Source organism: Phyllostomus discolor, chromosome 7, assembly GCF_004126475.2.
Source record: "Phyllostomus discolor isolate MPI-MPIP mPhyDis1 chromosome 7, mPhyDis1.pri.v3, whole genome shotgun sequence".
Classification (NCBI taxonomy): Eukaryota; Metazoa; Chordata; class Mammalia; order Chiroptera; family Phyllostomidae; genus Phyllostomus; species Phyllostomus discolor.
The window spans coordinates 3,048,128-3,071,968 of record NC_040909.2 but is presented as its reverse complement, the minus strand read 5'-3'; the positions used below and the strand labels follow the sequence as shown (position 1 = coordinate 3,071,968).

Below are 23,841 nucleotides of genomic sequence, written 5' to 3'. Positions count from 1 at the left end.
CCTCCGGCACAACCCAACACGCCCTGCGACCGTGCTCCCAACGGGCCGAAACGACGCCCACAGGAAACCCACACACGGAAGGTCGGAGCGGCTCTGTCCGCCCTTCAGTGGGGGGGGGGGGGGGAGCTGGGGGCAGACACCCCGGGGCCATCGGGCAGCGGGGTGCTCCTCGGCACTGAAGGGCATGAGCTGCCAGGAGCACGCACTCGGGGGGGGGGGGGGGGCCCTCACACGCCTGTGCGGGTGGAGACCCGGAGTGGACAGACCACACACGTGCGGTTCCGACCACACGACTTTCTGACAAAGGCCACCCCTCCTGGGAGGGTGGGGAGGGGAAGGCGCAGGGCACAGGGGATTTCCAGGCGGCAGCGTCTCTGCTCGACGTCGCAGCGGCGGGCACCTGTCACCGCACGTCTGTGTGCCCAGGCCCACAGAACACACGACCCCAGATGACCCTGATGGAATCTGCGGACTCCGGGTGGTGCTGACGCATCTTCGTCAGTTGTAACCCATGAACATTCTGCTCCGGGGTGGGATTTTTTACAGAAAGATCTCATTTATTTGTTCTTAGAGAGGGGGAAGGGAGGGGGAAGAGAGGGAGAGAAACATCAGTGTGTGGCTGCCTCTCATGCGCCCCCTACTGGGGACCTACCTGGCCTGCACCCCAGGCATGTGCCCTGGCTGGGAATCGAACCGGCAACCTTTCGGTTTGCAGGCCAGCACTCAGTCCCCTGAGCCACACCTGCCAGGGCTGTCTGCACACCTGCTCTTTCAAACGGGCAAGGGCAAGGAGCAAGTGCTAACGGCATGGGGAGAGAAGGTGCACGCTGCCCGCCCAGTCCACTCGGGGCAGCAGTGCAGGTCCACCCCGCCCACTCGAGGAACGGAAAGAACCTACTCCATAAGTGTGCCACCGTGTTTTCTCCAGAAGGTTTTTTGGTGAAGAAGCTGCTTCGGACAGACAGTGAACCAAGAGCACAGCGAAGCCTCATACAGGTTTCTCCTCTCGGACGACAGCAGCTCCTTCACACGCTGAGCGCTGCGGCCCTTCCTTCCCCGGAACCACCCACCCTAGGACTCAGCTGTTCAGCTGCCAAGCTCCGCACAGCTAACGAGCGAAAAGACATGGCCAGCGAAGGCACCCGGCGGTCATGTTTTTTCCTGAGAACTTTGAATTCAAATGTGAAATGACTACGATCAACGCTCATTTTTCTAACAGTAGCATTACGATGCAAGTAAGTGGGGATTCTAGTAATAACATTACTTTTATATTCCAGATACATGAGCAAGATAGGGGAGTAAGAATCTGTTTTTTGAGGGGGTGCTGGTGAAGCACTTGAAATAGAAGGTGGCAGAAGCCAGCTCTTGGGGGAACCCTGGTGAGCAGAGGCCGCTTCGGCGGTCCCCAGTACGCCCCCGCCAACCGCTCCGCGGTGGAAGGGGACACCGGAGCGCCCCGAGGCAGGAGCCAGACAGCGAGAGCCTCAGAGGGGTGAACAAACTAAGGTCGCCTCAGGTGACGGACGCCGTGGGCCCCCAGAAGGGACACCGTAAGTGAGGACACAGAGTCCCCCCCGTGTGACATGTCAGCTGAGAATGTGCACACGAATCCAGTCATGAGAAAACACCAGACAAACCCACAATGAGGAACAGTCTCTTAAAAAGGGGGAGGGGTATTTCCCCAAACCGTCAGTGTCATGGAAGACAAAGGCTACATAAACGTCCCGGACCACAGGGGGCTACAGAGACACGGTCCCTCAGCGGGGGCTGACCCTGGACGGGGCCCTGTGCTGGGGGAGACGCCGCACACGAAGTCACTAGGCTGTGCGTCTGTGCGGCACCGTCCTTTCTGGTGTGGCCGAGTGGGTCCCTGGGCCGGTCAAGGACACACATGCCCCCACTTAGGCATCAGGAACTCAGGGACGTGCCGGGGGGCGAAGGGCCGGGGTCCCCCGGGAGGCAGCATGGGGTGCACAGACGAGCAAGCCAAGGAGGCGGGGTGCTGCCTGGGCGTGGCCTCGGCCAAGGTCACACGGGTGTTCTCGGCCGCGCTGCTAACCCCGGACGCCTTCTGTAAACCTGGAATTCCTTCCACATAGAACACTTTAAAATGACGACCCTGACGAGGGTACTCAAACGCCGCCTCAGCCTCCATTCCACCGGGGGCGTCCAGAGTGAGGCACGCCAGCCACGCCGCGCCCACGCACACCCAGCCCCAGGGACTCCCGCGGGACCAAGGACGAGCCGCTGCAACCTGCTCCTGCCCCTCGGCATCCCGAGACGACACAGACTCGCAAATGTCTCCCGACAGAGAAACCCGCTCCCCAGGCGGGTGCTCTCCAGGCGGGTGCGGGGAGGGGCCGCCGGGAGCTCGGACCGACGCCGCACAGTCCACGTCAGTGCTCCCACGCCCGCCGGGGAGCCGGGACACGAAACGGCAGAGCCCTCCCCGCACGGCAAAGCGCCCTCTGGCTTCTGGAAACACGACGCCGCTTTGCCCTCCTTTCTAAGCCGCACCAGCAGCCGCCATGAACGCACGCCCCCCCGCCCCCCGCCCGGGGAGACCCCCGGGAGCACTCGCGGGTCAAGGGACCGGAGGACGCGCTCACGCCCACTCGCTGCGAAGGCGCAGACACGGCATCGCTCTAAGGCGCCTCTTCCCCTTCTCCCCTCTGGCTCAGCCCCGCCCCACCCGCTCCCCCTCCCTGCTCCTCCGCCCCCGACCACTCCCTCCCTCAAGCTTGAAGCCCCCAGGACAAGGAGGTCTGGACCGGCATCAGGTAATCTTAGGAGCGAGGCCTGAAACAGAGACCCCAGACACAAGCCTGAGGCAGAGACACAGCCTGAGGCAGGGACCCCTAAGACCCCAGGGACACAGTTTCGGTCAAATCGGAGACCACCTCAGGCCTCAGCTCTCAGCTCCAGGCCCAGAAATGCAGCCAAGCCGGACGGCACGGCACCCGGCTGCATCAGGACCAGGTGCGCTGGCCAGCTGCCCTGCCCCAGCACTGGCCAGTCAGTGGAAACCCCGACCCCGACCCCCTTAGTCACCAGGGTGAATGCTTCTCCCTACGAACCCACCCCTTGGAGGCCACAGGGGAGCCGCCTGGGCCTCTGGGTGTGGGGCGCCCCCTCAGGCCACAAACCCCGACCGGCTGCCCGGGCCGCCAGCTCCCGTCCCCGACCACTGTCTCACGGGCTCTGCCGCGCGCTGGCACAGGGCCCCTTCGGTCTGGCCACAGCGCCAGCAGCTGGGACTTCCAGGGCCCCACTGTTCCACTTAGATAATGCCCAACATTGTTCTCAGTTTTACGTGCAAATCTGGACTTCCCACTACAGGCAGGATTCCTCCCCACAGAATGTCAGTGTAGGAGCAAACAGTAAAAGATTGACTGGGGCAGCCACGCCTTACTGATAAAAAATTATCACTTGTCGAAATCCCGGGGGGTTTGTCTGGGTTTGTTTCGGGGGGAAGGGGCTCCCCTCAGTGCTCACCACACAGGAACACGGAGCAGCGACACTTCGGGTCTTGGTCCCCCCTCCAGTCCCCTTCAAGGGGAGCCGTGGCCCCGAAGCCACCGCCGCCACTGCCCAGAGGGGCTGCACCCTCCTCTGCCTCCCTGGGTCCCCAGAGCCCCCGCAGGCAGGGGCTTCCGCTCCCGCCCGCACTGCTTCCCCCTCCTCCGCAGGAAGACCTGCCCCAGGCGCCCCAGGCCCAGGAGTAAAACTCCATCGACTCGGACGGCTGCCCTGTCCTCCCAACCCCGCACCCCGCACGGCCACTCTGCCAGGATGAGGGCGCCGAGGGCCACCTGGGCTCTGAGGGTCCAGGAAGGGGAGCCTCCAGGTGTCAGCGTGAGCCCCTCTGGGGTTCAAACAATACAACGAGGGTTAAATTCAAACAACTGCTCGGGTTTTCCGTTTTGTCCTTTTCTGTGTTGAATTCCCAGTAATTTGGCCAGGTTTGGTCAGGTTCATGGGGGCTGAGGGTGGATGGCTTACGGCTGGAGCTGGCTCGAGTGAAGAATACACAGGACAGGCGGGTTTTCCTGGCACCGTCGGACCCACAACCCAACGGCAGCCCCGAGTGTCTGCCCTGACGTGGGGGCCCATGCATGCTGAACACAACACACAAGTTCTCTAGGCAAGAGCTTTCCATAAAGCACAGTGGCATGGGGAGCGCCCTAACTACTGATTAAATGCCCATCACTCGGACGCAGCTCATTTGTAGCAACCAACCAGCCCCTACCGCCTGCCGGCACCGACGGCGCGCGAGGGTCACGCGCTCTCAGACCCACACTTCGTCGGGAGCCCGCACACTCACCCACGCTGACCTCTCTTCCCGGAGAAGCGTTGTCACTCCAGGCGTCCCACGGACTGCCCTCCGTGCTCACCACACCCTGCACCAGCTCCACGCCATCAGTGGTCTCAGGAACTCCATCTCCAAACGACTGCTGAAGGGGAGCTCAGCGGGCTTGTCGGGGGACCCTGTGCCGGGGCGCATCCTCGCAGGGACCACCTCGCACACGGTGCGGTGCTCCCGCTCGACGTCCAGGAATTCCAACGGGGCAGTAACAACGTGAGGGTGAACAGCACCCCCCCGCCCCCCGCCGAAATCAGGGCTGGAGAGCCCCAGCCAAAATGGTCTGTGCTAGCCCGTGACGCCACTCACGTGCCTGGATGCACTTCCCGAGAACACTGCAGCCCTCCAACAAGCACCTGCACCTTTACAGAGCAGGACAGCCAGCCCTCACGCGTGGGCCGCGGCAGGCTCTGAAGACAAGCCTGAGGGCGGGGGAGTTAGCATACAAGGCGCACTGTTCAGGCCTCGGTGCTACTGGTTGGTCTTTAAACGTTTCAACTACTTAAATTTTTTTTTACCCTTTCTTTCTCACGTGGATACTTTTTCATTAAAAAAGTGATTTTGTTCATTTAAAAGTTCTGGGTATTTATTTTCATGGCACGCCCTCCTGTGTGCACATACAGCTTGTTAAAAAATTATAAAAGTTTCCTTCTAAATCCTCAAATAGCCTTCTACTACTGAACTTAAGAAGGGGGATTCCTAAAGCCATCCAAATGCTACAAATCAGTAAGTTACGTATGTAACAAAAGTCCTTCAGTCTCAAGAAAACATCCCCTATGGAAAGACTTCAGCACACATAACACATTTTTAAAGAGCCAGCAGGAGAATGAATTTCCTGCTCTTTCAAACAGAGTGAGGAAGCCTAGTCTCTGTGACACGGGCCAGGGCCAGCAGACAGTCTGGACCTCGACGGACGAGGCCCGCTCTGAAAGGAGAGGTCCCGGGCGGACTCGGGCCCGCCTGAGCGCGGTCTGGTGGCCGAGACTCTGGAGACGGCCCCTCGAGGCTGGAGCTCTGGTCCGGCCGCTCGCCTGGCCGTGTGTCCTCCTGCACGTTCCCTGGCTTCACTGCAAGGCCTCGCTGCCCTCAAACGCACAGTGGGCACCACAGCAGCCTTCACCGCGTGGCGCTCGCCGTGTGAACGCCCAAGGAGTCGGAGCACGCCCGGCGTTCTGGACCCAGGCTGGCGGGGCCGCCTGCGGGAACCCGGCCGCCCCACTCAGAACCCCCGGGGCCGCCCCCCGCCAGCGGCTGCTGCCGCCCGGTCGCTCCAGGTCCTTCAGGAGAGCGATGCGGGTTCCCTTCCTGGGCTGCGGGAAGTCCAACGGAGATCAACGACTGACACAAGTTTCGGAGCCTGCCTCGCGCTCCTCCCGGGGACACAAACTTCACCGCTCTCGGAAACGGCAACACCCATCACCGGCTATTTAGGTCTGCAGTTGAAACGCCAGAGACACTGCCGGGAAGTCGGCCTGAAACCGCCTCCTCGTTTCGAACCGACCACGACTCCCGCTGCCGCTCGGGACCCTTGGGTGCCAGCCGGGAAAACCCTGCAAACGTGACCGAGGGTCACGGCGTGTCATGCCAGACGACAGCACACGCACGGCCTCTCCCCAGTTCCTTTTCCACCTGGAGGGTCGGTGAAGTCCTGAAACCCCAGCCCCACTGGCGTGCCATCACACGGACGGACAGAGGACAGACAGCCCTCCCTGCCTCGGTTCCTGCAGACCGACTAGTCCAGGAACCCCCCGGAGCCGGAGCCGCTGGGGAGGCAAGGAATCGCCTGTCAGCAGCTTGTGGGTGTCAGCCCGGGGGCAGCAGGCTGCGGCCCCCGCCACCTGGCTGCACGGACACCTCCCCTCCCCCACTGACGTGAGCAGCAGCGTCCTGTGGGGGGCTTTGTGTCCCCCCCCGTGAAACGTTTACTAACACTGTCCACTTTTCACAGTGTCAAACAGTTACTATGTCCCTAAAACACACCTAGGACCAGAGTTTAGTCCACCTTTCAGCCCCGTCTGCCCAGGGGCGGCAGACCCCTCTGTGCCCCCACGCTCGCTCCTGGGTCTCGCTGGCGGCAGGGTGCGGGCACGGGCGGCGGGTCGGAAAGCGCCGTGATCTGCACACGTTCCCTTCCAGGGGCCGTTCCCCACGCCCGGCCCTCCCTGGGGGTCCCCAGAGGAACACTGAACACCCAGCAGCCCCGGCAGTGTGACAGCATTGCTTCACACCGCAACCCGGCTCCTGAGCGAGGGGCCGTCGTGAAACACTGAGTCACCGCCTGCTGCTCAGGTTCCAGACTGCGGTGCCTGCTAGACGCTAACATCATTATTTCATCATTATTTATTCAGGAGCTGTTTACAAGCCCACGCACTCCCAGCCCGGCGGGGCCTGGCCGGGAAGCAGAGTCCGGAAGGGGTGCGGGGGTGGGGGAGATGCTCTCCGGTTGGACGCGAGGACTGGGTCAGGAGGCACCACTGCCACGGGCCAGGGCACGTGTGGCCGACTCACACCGCTAACAATGGTGGGGACGATTCCCTTTACTGGCCTCATTTACAGAAAGGAAGCTTGAAGTCAAGGTCACAGGGTCACACACACACAGCTAGATAGTGGCCAAACCGGGATTTGAACCCAGGTCTGAACTTCAAAGCCCCGACGTCACTTTCCACTCCGGGAGAGCGCTTAGGGCGGGGGAGGCTCCCTGCCGAGAGGGAGGCCAGGTCTTCGCTCGTAGGGCAGCGCGAGGTGGGCGCGGGTTGCTCAGCAGCAGCAGCGGACCGGCTCCGAGGGCAGCCGGGAGGTCCCACATCCACAGTGGCCCGGCCGCCTGCTGGCCTGTGCGGCAGTCAGACCCCAACCCCGCGCACCGCAGTCCCCGCCCCTGCCCCCGGGGGGCCGGGCCAGCACTAGCGCCGACAAGCACCCTCACCTCCAGGGGGCGCAGCGGCACGGCTCCCAGCAGGTGCCCCGAACCTCCCCGAGCACACACCCACCGCACCCACCGCGGGTGAGGGCAGGGGCCCATCTGTTACTGCAGTGTCTTCCTCACGACGACAGAGACCCTTCAGCAGGCATCAGAAACCGGCCCTGGTGGCCCGCACACCCGTCCTGGCACTCCAGAACCTTCCGTGTCTCTGTGGAATCCCTGCGCAGTGCTCACCTGAGGGGTGAGGAGGGGTCCGTTTCATCTGCCACCCAACTGGAGCCCACACTCCCGCCCTCCCCCCGTCCCCAGTGAGAAGCCCGTGGCATCTCGGGGGGCAGAGCGCCCTGGCAGGTCTGGAGCTCTGATTCGGGCCTGTCTGACCCAGCACGCCTAGATGCGACCCCACGCCGCTCGGCTCCACTCACAGTCACGGAGCACCAGCCGTGGAGGCAGGTCCGGGGCTGCGTTTAGGGGCACGGGTGACAAGGGGGTCTGCGGTCCAGGAGCAGAGGCAGACAGGGAACCGGCACACGTGAACCCGGCTTCTAAACAACCGCTATGAACGGAGCAGGGGGCGGCTGACTCTGCCCAGAAGGGCTGCGACACGCTGTCCCAGCCTGGGCCCTAACAGCAGCCGCACGGCGCCGTCTGGGGGAAAGGGGCCCCGGGAATACAGGGTTTGGTTGGCAGGAGATGCCTCGGTATCCCAGGTGCTGCGTCCCCCGTCCGCCCTGGCCACAGTCGACACACGTGCTCCCAAGGCTGGCGGTCTCCGCCCGTCTCCTCGAACCCTCACAGCTAACTGTCACTGGCAAAGCCGGCCCCCCAAACCAACGAAAATCTCGGTGTCCCCAAGAAGGACGCTCCAGGGAAGCACGACCCCCACACCGTCTCCCAGAAACCGCGCAGGGACAGGAGCCAGGCGGGGTAGGACGAGCGCTCTGCGACCTCCCTCCCGTGTGTGGGGAGAAAACCAGCGAGCCGCCCAGCTGGTGCCGCCGAGAGAGACTGCGCCCCGCAGCAGCCGGGAGCCGCTGGGAACGGAGCTGAGAGGCCCCCACCCCCATCCCACCCCCGAGTGGGAAGCCGTGGGAAGCCGTGGGAAGCGCAGCCCCTCCTCCCCGGGGAGCAAACTGCGTGAACTTCTGAAATGGCCACGTTCTGGTAACAGCTCCGGGAGCTGGTCTGCATCACTGACCTCTCTGCTAAAACATAAATTTCACCTAGCAGCAGACAGAAGCAACTCACGACGCACAGAGTAATGAACAAAACCTGCTCGCCAGCGGTGACCACAGCTTTCAAAGCAACCTGCCTGGTCCCTTTGGGCGGCCCCTTTTTTTGTCTCCATAAACTCCGCCCTCTTCCCCCCCTCGGAACACAGCGGGAGTTCCTACCCAAATCTGTGTCTCCCAGCTCTGCCATTCCTTAAAGACACCCAAGTACAGCTGTAAAAAAAGTCCCCCTGCTTTTTTAGATCTTATTTATTTTTGGGGGGGGGAGGGAAGGAGAATGAGAGGGAGAGAAACATGGACCAGCTGCCTGACCAAGCCCACACCCCAGGCAGGTGCCCTGACCAGGAACCAAACCAGTGACCTTCGCCTTGCGGGACAGCCCCCGTCCGACTGAGCCGCACCGGTCAGGGCGAGGCTTCTGGTTCTGACTTTGAAGGAAAAAATTAATTCAAATTACTCCCTTGGACTTCAGTTTTGGTTTGTCACATCTCAGAAAAACTAAATGCTTTAAAATGTCATTTAACTTTGACCTATTCAACAAATAGGTTAATGTTTTCCCTTAGTTTTTCTTATATGAGCTCAAAAGACATGAATCAAGTTTCATAATTACAAATGATACTCAAGTTATAAAATTTTAAAAATTCATTTGCTATAGCCTCAGAAATAGTCTGCTCGGTGGACTTTCTTAAGACTCTGATTTAGAAGAGAGTATTTTTAACACCTCCCATGCCAAAAAAAGCAGCACCCGGTGTGGTGAGAACCACACGGAAATATGCCGTAGCGCTGGGACAGAAACTCCTGGTGCAGTCCACCAGTACGTTTAAAACAAATGAGGCTGTGGGAGCCAACGGAAACGGTTACATTTACACGGCGTGCCTGCGAAGTCCGCTGGAAAGGAGGCTGAAAAGGAGTTGTGTTCTCTAGTCTCGGCCCCTGCAGCTGCGGAAACATAAACACGTCCTTCTCACACAGCAAACACAGAGACAGACAATTGTCTGTTCCTGTGATGGTTCCAAAACATCTCTGCTGCACTTTACCTTGCCCACGGAACCAAACGTTCTGCCCTACAAATATCAGAGGACAAAGTGCTTAACTGAAGCCCGCCTTTCAAAGGAAACTGGCCGGAAGACCTCCCAGTGGGCACGCCCACCTCCTGGAAAGCAGTCTGGCCACGTGGCAGGAAACTCGTCCATGTCCTGAGACCCCTGTGATGCCACCTCGGGAGCCCACCCTCAGGAGACGCAGGTCAAACTGAAGTCTGACAGCAAAACCCTGGGCTCCACGAGCTGTCCGGTGATGAGGAGCTGATCGAGGACCTCACGACACACCCACAGGTGTGCCCAACAGAATAAATCATGACGGCATTCCACACAGCTTTACTCTCCTAAAACTCACAGGGAACCACAACAGACCCAAACAGCCGCAGAAATCCTCAGAAAGAAGAACAAAGCAGGAGGCATCACACTCCCCGATTTCAGGCTACACTATAAAGCGAGAGCCATCAAAACAGTGTGGCGCTTGCGTAAAAACTGACACGTAGGCCGCTGGACCCGGATCAGGAGCCCAGAGACACACCCAGCACGTACGGTCACCTCGTATCCGACACGGGAGTCAAGAACACAGTCTCGCCAATACGTGAGGCTGGGGTAACTGTATGTCCACCTGTACCAGAATGAAACTGGACCTGTATTTTACACCGCCCACCAAAATTAACTTAAAATGCATTGAAGATTTAAATGTAAGCTTGAAACCATAAGGCACCTATAAGAAAACAGAGTTTTTTGGATATGATACCTAAAGCACCAGCAACAAAGTAAATTACCAAGAGGGACAACGTCACGCTAAAAACCTTCTGCACAGCCCAGGAAACCACGGACAAAGTGAAAGGAAAAAGACAACACATGGAACGGCAAAAAATATTTGCAAACCATCCATCTGATAAGGGATTAATATCCAAAATACTAAAAGAACTCATGCAACTCAGTAGCAAAAAAACACAAACAAACAAACAAACAATAGCAAATAAGACGATTAAAAAACAGGCAAAAGACCTGGACGGATGTCGCCCTAAGAGGACACGCGGAAGGCCAGCGGATATACGGAGCGTGGCTCAACACCACCAGTCATCAAGGAAATGCAAATTAAAACCACACCGTGGCATCTGTCAGCTCACTCCGGTCAGGACGGCCACCATGGGAAACAGACGCAGGATGCCGGCCTGGGTGGGGGGGGGGGGGGGGGCGTGAACTGAGGGTGGGAGCACAGGCTGGGGTGGGCCACCACGGAGAACAGGATGGAGGGTCCTCAGAAATGCGAAGGGCCACACGGTATCACCAGAAATCCCACTTCTGGAACTGCACCCAAAGGAGACGAGAGCTAAGCCAGACGGGCACCCACAGCCCACGTCACAGCAGCACGAGAGACCACGGAAGCGCACACGGAACCAGCCGCAGCGCCCCACGGGCCGGCACACGCATGCCGGGGCGCTGAGGCAGCCCGAGGCAGCGAGGACACCCGCCGTGTGTGACAACACGTGTGGGCCCTGACGGCACTGTGCTCGGTGAGGTAAGTCAGAGAGAGACAAGTGCTGAACGGCCTCCCTTACACGTGGAATCCAATCCCTTACACGTGGAATCCAATCCCTTACACGTGGAATCCAATCCCTTACACGTGGAATCCAATCCCTTACACGTGGAATCCAAACCCAGACTCACAGAGAAAGAGGCAAGCCCTGTCGCGGTCGACAGAGGTGGCGGGTGCAGGCAGGCCTGGAGGGAGGTGGTCCCGGGCACGGAAGTTCGGTCTCAGGATAAATCCTGGGGACGCCGTGTGCCCCCTGGCCGTAGTGAACACTGCTGTGTGGCATACGGGGGGCGGGGGGGGGGGGCTGCTGTGAGTAAATCCCAAGCATTCTTGTCAGGAAGAGAAAATGTTTCCTTCCTTTTCTTTAATCGCATCTGCACGAGAAGACGCGTGTGAGACGATCACCGATGTGGTCATCCCTTCACTGTGTCGCGCCCCGAGCCGCCCGCTCACACGGCGCTGTACTCGAATTACTTCTCGGCAAAGCGGGAACCAGTGCCGCAAGTAACGGGGGGAAGTGGTTTTAGATGTAGAAACATGCACACCCCACAAGTAAAAGAAAGCAAATTAGGACTCACACGTAATAAATACCATGTCAAAACTTTTATTATTTATTTGTTTGTTTGTTTGTTTTAGAGAGGGGAAGGGAAGGAGAGAGGGAGAGAAACATCAGTGTGTGGTTGCCTCTCACTTGCCCCCTACGGGGGACCTGGCCCACAACCCAGGCCTGTGCCCTGACTGGGAATCAAACCAGCGACCCTTTGTTTCGCAGTCTGACACTCAATCCACTGAGCCACACCAGCCAGGGCCTATTTCAAAACTTTTTAAAAAGGTGTTTGATATATACATTAAGAAAAAACAAAAGAAACTACTCTGAAATGCTGACAGTGGCTTGGATGGTAGATTTAAGCGGTTTCTTTTACTTTAAACTACTCTTTTAAAATTTCTACTAATGACCCTGAATGATTGTGATAATCGGAAAGAACCTGCCAGACGTAACACTTAAGGGACTGTTGTTGCAGGTGCGCAATGCACTTCGCCTCCACGTCAGGGACACTCCACTCTCCCCCGGAGAGACTGGAAAACGTGCTTTCGGCTGCGAAACGACCCGGGGCGGCACCTGAAAATGCAGCTGCGCCCCGACACCTCTGGACGTGCACACGGGGCTCGGGCGGTTCCAAGTCTGCGCGGGGACACAAGGGCAGGGGCGGGCTCCGGGCGGGGTGTCTCTCACGTGGCCCGCGGCCCGGCTGCCCCCGACCCGCTCCTCACTGGAAGCCCGAGTTTCCAGTCCAGTTTCAGGTCTGTTCGAATTAAGGTGTAGCTACGGCAAACTGTTTAAAAACCGTTTTCGCCATTCCTACCCCAAAGTAACGCAGTGCCGCGTCCAGACGTGTGCAAAGGAGCACGTCCGTCTGGGAGAAGACCTGCTCTGTGGTTCTGAGCCCACCCAGCCTGCAGAGGTGGCTGGGGAGGGGGCCGGAGCTCCGGCGCCCGGGCCCAGGGCCGTCTCTGCGACCCACCGCCCTGCGGCGGCTGCAGGGTTGTCACGCAGCCTTCCTGGTCTCCCAGCTCCGCCCCCCCAGTGAGGGTCAAGTCACACTCTTAACCGTGGTTCCTACAAATTCTTAAAAAATAGTTCTGGACTCAGATTCCTACAATCTTCCCAAATACCTCCTATCCCTAACTTTCTGCGGTAAGAAGCTTTCCTTGGATTAACCTTTATGGTCTCAACACTTCAAAAACTGAAATGTATAAAACTACTCGTTTCAAAGATACATCATGTCTGCCTACAAAACTGACACTGTGGCAGGCCCTGTTTCCCATCTCTCAGGAACTCCCCTCCCGCCCATTCAGTCTCAGTTGACGCTGAAGATTGCCCAACGTCATCTCACACACACACACACACACACGCACACGGCACGCGGCTCATTGCGCAACAACCGCCAGGCAGCTCGGCAGCAGGCCCGCCCCGCTCCCCGCCGCGGTGGCGCAGACCGCGGGAGGCCGGGGCTTCTCCGTAAACGTCCGGAACAGAGAGGACACTGCGCACATCAAGTGCCTCTACGTGAGATACTAGGTAAAATGGGGTTTCATTTCAGTTTTAAAACAGTAAGACTATGAATTTTTGGAGTGAAACTCTCTGTAAGCAAACCGCCTAATTTCAGAATAAACCAAATCTTATATATAAGTATTTCAGCCTCACAAACCATTTGAGGAAGTTAAATAACACCTATTATATTTTTTAAACTTTTCAGGCAGACGAAACAGCCACACCTTAATCTAATGTTTACAGAAGAGCAGATTTTTACCCAAAGAAAACCGGCTTCGTCTACAGCTTTCCGCACTTGGGAAGTTACCTGTTGAATCTAAATAAAAGTGACACATTTGTATTTCTGAGTCTACAGAACACACATTTCATACAAAAAACAAAAACAGTACCCCTGGCTTGTTAAACAGACAATGCTACTACATTTACTCGTTTGGACACACTGTTTCCATCCAAAAGTCTGTAAAACCACCTTCAATCACCAACTTCTCACTCCCGACATATTCTACGAGGCTCACAGATGGGGTTAGAATCTGAAGTTTGAAAAGGTCTCTTTTCTTCAGCAGCTTAGTCCACACGTAGGCAATCACAGCCCAGGTTTTTTCCTGAATGAAACCTATGCACATCATCGTAAAAAAAACAAGTGTCCAATGTTAACATAATAGTGGAGCCACTGGTTCACTTTGACTTCACTAGCTTTCCCGTTTTGTTGTTAAAAAATAATCTAACTCTAAAAAACGATGGGGGGATGTGATGCAATGCGATTCCTCGCCCCAATCCTTGCCGGCACTACGGCGGCCGCCAGCCGCTGCACACCGAGACGCAGAGAAGGGGGGCCCCCGGGGAACTCCCCCTCCGCGTCTCTGTACTGTGGGTGCCAGCGGTCGCCATGCACCCAGCCCCTTCTCCGGGTGGGCAGGACACTAGTCACGCCACGTGTGGTTCCGTCCACTCCTCCGAGCAGTGCTAAGAAACCCATTACCATCTCCACTGACCGGACGAGAGGGCAAAGACCGAAAGGGGACACCAGGCGGCAAAGTGGTGGAGCCCGATGGCAGACCCAGGGCCAGGGCTGCCGCGCTTCCAAGTTCACGCTCTTTACACGAAGCTGCACCGTTTTGAGTTTCTCAAAGCCCTACTGAGGTTTTGCTCAGGTCTCCCAAGCCTTTGTTACTTCTTCGCAACAAAGACAACTGATTGCAGCATCACGCCTACCTACACTACACACTAATTCAGTCTTGTCAAGCGGATGGGATGTACGAGGAGACTCAAATTCTTATCGCCAAGGGAATACCCGAAAATGTCCAGTTACCTGAGCTCACAGGCACGTTATCTCTCCCACATAATTCACAGGCGCTAACACGGACCCTTAGCCGAAAGTTTTCCCTTATTAATCCTGGCGGTATTAGAGACACATTCCACCCTACAATACCTATTGAAACACAGTCATCTCAAGCAAAAAAAAAAAAAAAAAAAAAAAAAGTCCTAGTACAAAAGAACCGAATAGGTACATTAACTTCTACTCATAGGCAACATTCTTCAAGGGAACTCCATAGATTCCTGCTCATCTCTCTTCCTCCAGGCCTTCCTCATTCCTGCCGCTCCGTCGGCGCCGCCGGGACTAAGAGTCACTCGGCCGGTATCTTCTCCCACACAGGCGCTGTGCTGGAATCGCTCCTGCAGCCGAACCAGTCGGACAGCCGGCCTGCTGGCAAGGACGGCTCCCGGCCGTCCTCCCAAAGGGGCGAGAGGCGCTGCCTGCTCTGCCAACCACAGCCCCAAACTCAGGACAAGCCCTACCAGCTGAGACTGAGTCACCGCAACTCCGGGGCTCCCAACAGGCTGCCGAGGAGGGCCCTCCGCTCTGATTTCTCCCCGCAACCGTCCAAACAACCGTAATGTAATAACCGCCCTGGCACGGCACTCCGTCACCGCTGAACAAAACAGCGCGTTGCAAATGGGCTCCCGGAGCGACTTCCCCCCCGCCCAGACACCCATGCCCGGGGCCTGGAATAAGCCCTGTCCCTCCCCTCCTCTCGACGCCCCACGCCCTGCCTGTCAAGGGGGTCCACTTTCTTACAGATCCATCTGGTCCCCCAGCTCGAGACCCGAGCCCTGGACAGCGGAGACCGCCGCTGCCGGCTCCATACGCGCGGGGCACTGCAGCGGACGAGAGGGAGCTGCCCTCAGCTTCCACCGCGCAGCGGCCACCAACTCGTCTGGGTCCCCGGGGGAACGAGAGAAACCCGCACCCGGATGACAGGAGGCCAGCGGCGCCCACCATTCAGGAAGCAGCCCGCGCCGGCGCCCCGGGGGCCGGAGCGGCGACTGGACGGAGCCTCGCAATTGTGCTTTCTCCCAGAGCCCACGGGCTCGCCAAGTCCCACCCTTCGGGAAAGTGACAGGCCGCAGTTAACCCCTCGGCAGCCCCCGCAGAGCGAGCCGCAGGGCAGCCCCAATCCCACAGGCGCTTCACAGGCGCGACGAGCCCAGGTTCGCCCTCCCCGAGCCCCGGCCGCGTCCCAAGACGCCCGCCGCCGCCCGCCGCCCGCACGCGGGACGCCGCCAGGCCGGTCCCGGGCGGGGGAGGGGGGCCCAGCGCGCCCGCCCCGCCCCGCCCCGCCGCGCCGCGCGGGGGGCCCCCGGCCCGGCCCCGGGCGGCCGCGGGCGGCGCTCACCGCGATGACATTGACGAAGGTGGTCTTGCCCGAGTACTGCAGCCCCACGAGCGTCAGCTCCATCTCCTCCTTCCAGAAGAGCGAGCGGAACCAGTCCAGCAGGCGGGAGATGAGCGCCAGCATGTTGGCGGCTGGGACGCGGGGGCGGACGCGCGGGCGGGCGGACGGCGGCGGCGGCTTCCACGCGAGCGGGCCTCGGCCCGGACCCCCCAACGGCTCCTCGGGCCCCGGCGCGACAGCGAACGCGGGCGGCGGCGGCAGCCGGGCCAGGAAGCCGTGCGGGTCATATGACTCTCCCTCCCCCGCACGCAGCGCCTGCGCTGACGTCGGCGCCGCGGCAAGAGCGGCGAGGCCCGGCGACGAGGCGAGGCCGCCGCCCGCAGCGCCACCTGCTGGGGCCTCCGCGCCGCACCGCGGGCCGGGCCCTCCTCCGGGCTCCCTTCTACTACGCACGCCCTCTTCCGCTCGTTAGTGCTGCGTAGTCCTTCTTTCCACCGTTGTTGACGGACCGTGTACTTCGTGCAGAAAAACTTCAAGACTCGAGGGTTCCGCATAAAAATCTTTGTCCTGCATTTGCGGCAATAGCGAAAAATGGAGGCCACAAACGGGGAACTAACTATATCAACTGTAGTATGTCTCAGAAAGGGAATACTATACAGCTGTCAAAAGGACGGAGTTGTCTGTAAACTGACATGGAATGATGTCCAGGAAATATTTTCAAGGGAGAGCAGTAAGGTGCAGCCTATGTATATGACAGTATTTTGGTGTACGTCGGGAAATAAGAATATGTATGCACATGTGTGCAAATATGTATTGTATTTGCATAAGGAAATACTAGGAAACTATTAAAAATGGTTTCTTATGGGGTAGGGAAAACGGGGTAACCAGAGGCAGGAATAGGCATGAGACTTCTCTAGATACCTTTTTATATCATTTTTACTTCTAGCATCCCAATGGTTGTCTGTTCAAAAGTTTAACTTAATTAAGCCCTGGCTGGCGTAGCTCAGTGGGGATTGAGCTCGGGCTGCAAACCAAAGTGTCACAGGTTCGATTCCCAGTCAGGGCACATGCCTGGGTTGCAGGCCATGACCCCCAGCAACCGCACACTGATATTTCTCTCTCTCTTTCTCACTCCCTTCCCTCTCTAAAAATAAATAAATAAAACCTTTAAAAAATTATTTTTAAAAGTTTAACTTAATTAGAAAATTGACAGAAAATATCTGCAAGGCTTTCACATTTAAAAAAATCCCTGCCCTCATGGAGCTTACATTCTTGTGAGGAGACTTGTAACGTGAATACAGAGACGAAAGCTGACGGCCACACAGCGCTGGCTTTGCAGAGACGCCGAGCCACGGGACAGGGGCGGCTGCTGTTCTACACGGGGTCAGGCCGGACCTCTCCCTGGGGTGGGAGAAGTGAGAAGGAGAGCCAGGCGCACCCCTGGAGCGAGCACGTTCCAGACAGAAGGGACAGCAGAGACCTCCTGGGAGAAGGAGCCTGGAATGCTCTAGAAATAGGAATAGGAAGGTTTCTCCGGTGAATGAGGTCGGGGGTGGGGAGGGGCGTGGCTAGAGGGAGAGGGAGGCGCCAGTGAAGGACGCCCCGTGGCCCCAGCCTGGTGTTCCTCTTGCTGGGGTGGGAAGCCGGGAGCGTGGACCAGTTTATGTTTTTAAAAGTCCACTCGGGCAGCTCTCCACGGAGAGCTGGCTGCAGGCAGCCCTTCAGGGTCGGATCGTGTCCCTGTTAAAACAGTCGTTGCGGGCCTCGCCCCAGGACCTCCGAACTTGACCTTTTAGGAAATAGGGCCATTGCGGATGTAACCAGGCAGGGCGGTCACACTGCAGGAGGGTGGGCCCTCCGTCCAAAATGCCTGGCGTCCTCGGAAGAAGAGAAGAGGTGCCCACTCAGGACAGGAAAGGGCCAGGTGACCACAGAGGCAGAGCCGGTTGGGAGGATTTGCCAGCAAACCACCGGGAGCCGGGGGTCAGGCACAGAACAGACTCTCTCGCAGCCTCGGAGGGAATCAGCCCGGCCAACACCTTGACCTTGGAGGCCTAGCCTCCAGGACTCGGAGACCATAAATCTGGACGGTTGTCGGCCACCCGGTGGGTGCGCCTTGGTTACAGTAGCCCTGGCCAAGGAAGACGGAGAGAAGGAGCAGAAGCGGTGAAGGGGGAGTTTAAGGAAGTTAGTTTAAGGAAGTGACGACCGAGGCTGGGACCATGACCTTGTAGGCGCGTAGGGGTCAGCTGTCACAGAGCTCCCATTCTCGGCGGAAAGACTGACAGCCGGGAAACACACAAAGTAGCTAATTGCAAAATGACAAAGAGAATACTCCTCGGCCTTCACAATGGTGTCAGTTTCCTTCACCTCTGATGTCATTGCTTAAAGGGAAGTCACTTGGAGCTCCAGCTTCTAGCTCCCCATTTGAAACACTTTATAAATTATTTTTTATCGTCAAAAAAATTGTAAAAATTCAAACAATTCAGAGGTGGGATTAGAAAAGAGTCACCTGTCTCCTGGCACCCACCATCCTCATCTCTGAACTATTAACCCAATTTAATAGTTGACTCTTTTTTGACCAAATAGACACTTACATTCATGTGCAAGGTGGGGCATTTTCATGTGCATACAAGAATGAGAACACGTTGTAGGAATTACTCTACAGCTTGCCTTTTCACTTACCGTTAAAGATATTTTACTAAAAATAAAGGCAAGAAACACTCAAGCCCCCTGTATCCTAATTATTTTACCACTAATTTTCTAATTGTTTTTTACTGTTCTCCATGAAGCCATGTCTGTGTACCATACCTTTTTGCTAGAAACCCCAGAGGATGGATGGAGAGCCGCTGACCCTCCCCTCCCAGCTCCGTATTTGTCAGGGTCACCATTGTCAGCTTGAAATCGGCCACAGTGGGGGCAAGAACACCATGGGAACTGGCAAACACCCCACATCAGTGCCCTCTTCCCCAGCAAGCTGGTGGTCAGGTGTGTCCCAGCACACCGCTGATAGTCCTGGAGTCCGGGCATTATGAACTCAAGGAACCAGTTAGGGAGTTTCTTTTTCTTTTTTTTTTTTTTAAGAGAAACACATGGCTTTATTCTGAAACAGAGCTAGTCAGCCCCATCTTAAGAAAAAGATAAATTTGAAGGAAAGTTTAAGAAGGAAGGAAAAAATCAAAGGTAGAATACAAATATTCAGTGCTGCAGGGGCTGGGGCCAAGAGCTCTCGGCTGGGAGGAAAAGTCGTAACTGGCACAGAAAGCTCCTGTCCCGGCTGCAGCGTGGAGGCGTCGAGACCTCCCACGGGCAGGCCGCCTGCCCTCTCCCAGCTCCAGTCTCCTCATCTCGGCGGTAAAGCGTTTGGATCAGATGAGACTCAGGAAACTCTTCTATCCGAAACCTTCTGACTTCAGAGCAGCCGGACCGAAATGTTCAGGAACGGTCCCAGCACGAGAAAGGAAATAATTCTTTATTTTAAAATAGCCTTTATTTTTCCAGGGGAGTTTAAGGTTCACAGAACATTGAACAGACAGCACAGAGCTCCCATAACCCTCTCCCTGCCACACAGATCCTCTTACATTTGCTCCATTTGTTCCAATGCACGAACCGATATTGCTACATTATTATAACGTGAGTCCATGATTTCCATCAGGATTCGCTGTTCGGGTTGGGCATTCTCTGGGTTTTGACAAATGCACAATGCCGTTATCCACCCTTGCGGTGTCATTCAGGATAGGGCACACAGCACACTCTAAAAGCCCCCTGTGTTCCTCTGACCATTCATCTCTGAGACAATTTTTTCAACTCCAGTAGTCAATGATTTTAAATATTTAAAAGAAATAAAGAAACAAATAGCACAAACATAACTAAGCAAAGAGTCGTCAGTGGAAATCAGGAACATCCACACGACTATTTGACAGAGGAGAAAAGGGTCCAAAAGGATCAGCAGCCTGATCCAGCCAGTCCTGAAGCTGTTATTCTGAAATTTTTTGACTGTATAAGACAACCGATCTCTCTCTTCTTCTTCTTCTTCTTTTTTTAAGATTTTATTTATTTATTTTTAGATTGGGAAGGGAGGGGGAGAGAGAGAGAGAGAGAGAGAGAAACATCAATGTGCAGTTGCTGGGGGTCATAGCCTGCAACCCAGGCATGTACCCTGACTGGGAATTGAACCTGCGACACTTTGGTTTGCAGCCCACGCTCAATCCACTGAGCTATGCCAGCCAGGGTGCATCTTAAGCCAGCTGGATCTGAGTTTCTGTCGTGTGCTTGGGTGAGAATCTGGTCTAAAATGGATTCGAGAAATCAAAACAACAGAAAAGTCTGTCTGTGAAAGGAACAAGGAAAGGCAGTGAAACAAAAGAAAATGATACAAAGTAGAGGCGATGACAGACAAAGAGAGGAACACAGAGGCACAGGTGAGAAACCTCACTCTGTACAGGGGTGGCTGCGTCACCCAGGGCCCGCCGCCCCGGGGGCGGGGGGAGCCGAGGGCTGGCCAGCTAGCGCGTGGGGCGATGGAAAAGCAGGCCTTTTGGAATCGGCAGGGTGTGCAGCCCAGCCTCTCGGTCTGACTTCCGGCAGAGCACTTCCCCTCTCCGAGCCTAAAATAGGGGACGATAACACCTCCCTGCTAGGTTGTCACGAGAGTCAAATGCAACACTAGGACAAGGTTTCTTAGCCCAGGGCGCTGTCCACAGAAGGTGCTCACCAAACGGCACTGTTCTTCTCACTTCTGACACCCCAGATTCTGGCGGTCCCATGAAAATCCTCACCCCACTGGGAGACCTCCTGGGCCAGCAGACATCCCAACCCCAGCTGTCTCTGGCGGGTGATCCGCATCCAGCCTCCTGGAAACGCAAGCCATACTGTGTCCCCACCAATCTTGGGGACGAGGCTGCCTCCAAGTGGCGATGCGTTTTTGCTCTGCGGTTGGAACGGCTGGCCAGCCCCACGTTTTAGATCCCTGAGGCAGGAGCCCACGGGGACCCCTGCCTCGCTAACAGGTCCCTTCCAAGCCCCTCCCCCTCCGTTTAAGACAAGTAGGTGCCACACATATTCCCCTGTGGGGGGCGGGGGAGCCGCCCCACTCGTGGGCAGCCCTCTGCAAACACCGTCTTTTTCTTGAACTCCCCTGCTGGGCCCCTCTGCTACCCTCCTTGGGGGCGAAGGCTTCAGCCCCGAAAAGCCTCTGTATTTGCAAGTCCTGCTGGGGGTCACGTTGACGTGTGACATCTATTATTCGGCACTTCAGCCAAAAGTAGAACGGACTGGTTTCATGGAAACCATTCGTTGCATCCTATTGTTACTAGGTAGGCTGAGGTCCTCCGGAGGCAAGAGATTGTCTTCCCCGACTTGGCACCCAGCGTCCGGCTGGGGTCTGACACTGGCAGGAGCGTCTGTAAATGTTTCCCACACCGTGGAGGGTGGCCAAGCTCCTGTCCTCTCAGCCTTCGGATCCACGGCCTTTGGCAGCGGGTCAGCTGGGTTTTATTAACCCCCTAAAACAGCGTTGGATGATGGAATAAAGGGGCGGGCGCACAGGAGCGAGACGGAGTGAACCTTCGCTGGGCGGCTGAAAGGAAGGCGGGTGGGCGCCAGTGGTAGAGGGCGCGCTCAGCACGCGGGGGGCGGGGCCTGAGCTGCGGCGGGTGTCAGGGGGCCGCGGGGTGGGGTGGGGGGCTCACTGCGAGGGCTGGTCCCAGCGCCAGGGGCAGGAACCGCGCTCTGAAGCACAGTGGGACCATGCGGGAGGTTTCCAAGCAACCAGGGTCAAAGGTAGCCTGGAAGCTTCCAGGATGGACATGTCGTTCCAAAACACCCGTGGTGATGATCGGGGCTAGGGGTGGCTGGCCCTGCAGGGCGCCGGGCAGGTGCGTTGTGATTCGGGCCGTGCTAAGGAAACCTGAACATCGGCCTCCGGGGCCCAAAGTATCCTACGGAACATTGAAGAGCCCTTTCAGATTTTTTGAAAAAGAGTCCATTATTATTTTATTGGTTGCTTGTAGGAGAAGATAAACCCATTTGGGGAAATAAATATTTGCCACTTGGGGGAGCTCGTGCCTCTTCGCCTTCTTAGAACGTCGAGGCAACGGAGACTTTCTGCCGGTGCCCAGGCGCGGGCTGCCGGGAGGCTGGCGCGCCGGACTCATTGGCAAAGCGCTTCCACGTCCAGCAGATGGCGATAGTGCCAGCGACAGAGCTGAGTACACGGGGCCTGCGTGTCTCCAAGCTTTCTCGGTTCCAAACATCAGAGAAGAGCCACGGCTTCCAGGACCTCTCTTGCTGGTGAGCCCAGGAGCCCAAGCCAGGCCGCGGCCTCTGCACTCCGGCCTGCCCTCCTGCTGGAAGGCTGCGGTGGGCCACGCTGAAGGGACCCCGGGAAAGAGCCGGCTGCAGAGGGGCTACTCACAGACACTTCGTCTTCATTGTTCCTCACTTGCCCACAGCCACATTAAAAGGGCTGTGGCTGGTGTGGCTCAGTGGACGGAGTGCCGTCCTGCGAAACCAAAGGTCACTGGTTCGATTCCCAGTCAGGGCACAGGCCTGAGTTGCAGACCAGCTCCCTGGTTGGGGGCCATACGAGAGGTAACCACACATTGATGTTTCTCTCCCTCCCTTCCCCTCTCTCTAAAAGTAAGTAAAATAAAAAAATAAAAGAACTATGAAGTTTTCATCAAATTCCCATGTATTCTAGACCAATTCAGTTATGAAAATATAGAACTTAAAGAATAGAAAGAACTTAGGGTCATTGAGGCGGGGCAGAAACCACATTTAAAAAAAAATCCTCACTCGAGGAGGAGAGAGAGAGAGAGAGAGAAACATCCATTGGTTGCCTCCTGTACGTACCCTAACTGGGGATCGAACCCACAATTTAGGCATGTGCCGTGACCAGGGATTCAACCGGCAACCTTTTGTTGTACAGGATAACACTCCAACCCACTGAGCCATACTGGCTGGGGCGGGAATAACTTTTTACTGGACAGTTTACGGTCCGTGATCCACGGTGCAGAGTTGTGGCGGAGCAGCGGCTGCGCAGGAGGCGGTGCGTTTGCCAGCAGCCCTTCCCCCGCGCAAGGCCGCACACCTGGTGCAGACCCGGAGGAAGCGAGCAGAAGGGCCGTGCGTCACTTTGCGTCCGGGCGGTTCCAAAGAGGGTGTGCCCTTTCCTGTCTCCGCCCTCCCTGCTGGACGCAGACGCCTCCAAGGCAGAGCCGTGAGCTGGCACCAGTGGCCGGGAGCTCCTGTGTCAGATTGTCATCTGAGTGACAAATGCACTTTCCCTGCATGAAGCCCCTGAAAAGGAGCGGGGGGGGGGGGGGTGGTTAGTCACCATAGGAGGTAGCATTTCCCGATAGAACAGAGGCGCATCTCCATCTCCCTGCCTCCATCTAATGTTCTGTTCTCCTTACAACGCCCCCTAGAGGCAGTGCGTGCCACCGTCAGGATCATGGGCCTTGTGTCGGGCGGACTAGAACTCGAAGTCCATTTCCAAAACTAAGCCGCAGGCCTGCTCGTGGGCAAGCCAGTGGACTTCTCCGGGCTTGGTTTCCTCGTATGTAAAATGAGGCTTCTGGTCCTGGTTGATGTGGGTCCATGGACTGAGTGCTGGCCTTCAAACCAAAAGGTCACCGGTTCAATTCCCAGTCAGGGCACCTGCCTGGATGGTGGTCAGGTCCCCAGTTGGGGGCGTGAGAGAGGCAACCATTCTGATGTATCTCTTGCACACTGATGTTTCTCTCCTTTCCTTTCTCCTCCCCTTCCCCTGTCTCTAAACAGAAATAAATAAAATCTTTAAAAACATAAAAGGAAGCTTCTGTTCTCCGCTCCCCTAACTAGATACACTAGAAAGCAGGGTGGGGTGGGTGGGATGGGAAACAGGTCCCAGCAGACTCGGCACCGGGAACCCAGAGAGGACAAGCACCGGGGTCCCTGGGACGGACGCATCAGAGCAGGGCCCGGGGGTCTTCCGTGGGGGGAGGTGGGGCCCTTGCCCCCGGACGCACAGG

At 57.2% G+C, this 23,841-nt stretch overlaps 1 protein-coding gene across 1 annotated transcript in view; it reads right to left on the bottom strand.

The window, feature by feature from the left end:
- ARL8B (ADP ribosylation factor like GTPase 8B) overlaps positions 1–16,120 on the bottom strand; it is a 29,041-nt gene extending 12,921 nt beyond the window's left edge. The window contains exon 1 of the mRNA XM_028518346.2: positions 15,830–16,120. Within this exon, the coding sequence (XP_028374147.1) occupies positions 15,830–15,952 (123 nt within the window). The 5' untranslated portion in view covers positions 15,953–16,120. The remainder of the gene's footprint in view (positions 1–15,829) is intronic.
- Positions 16,121–23,841: the final 7,721 nt, after the last annotated feature.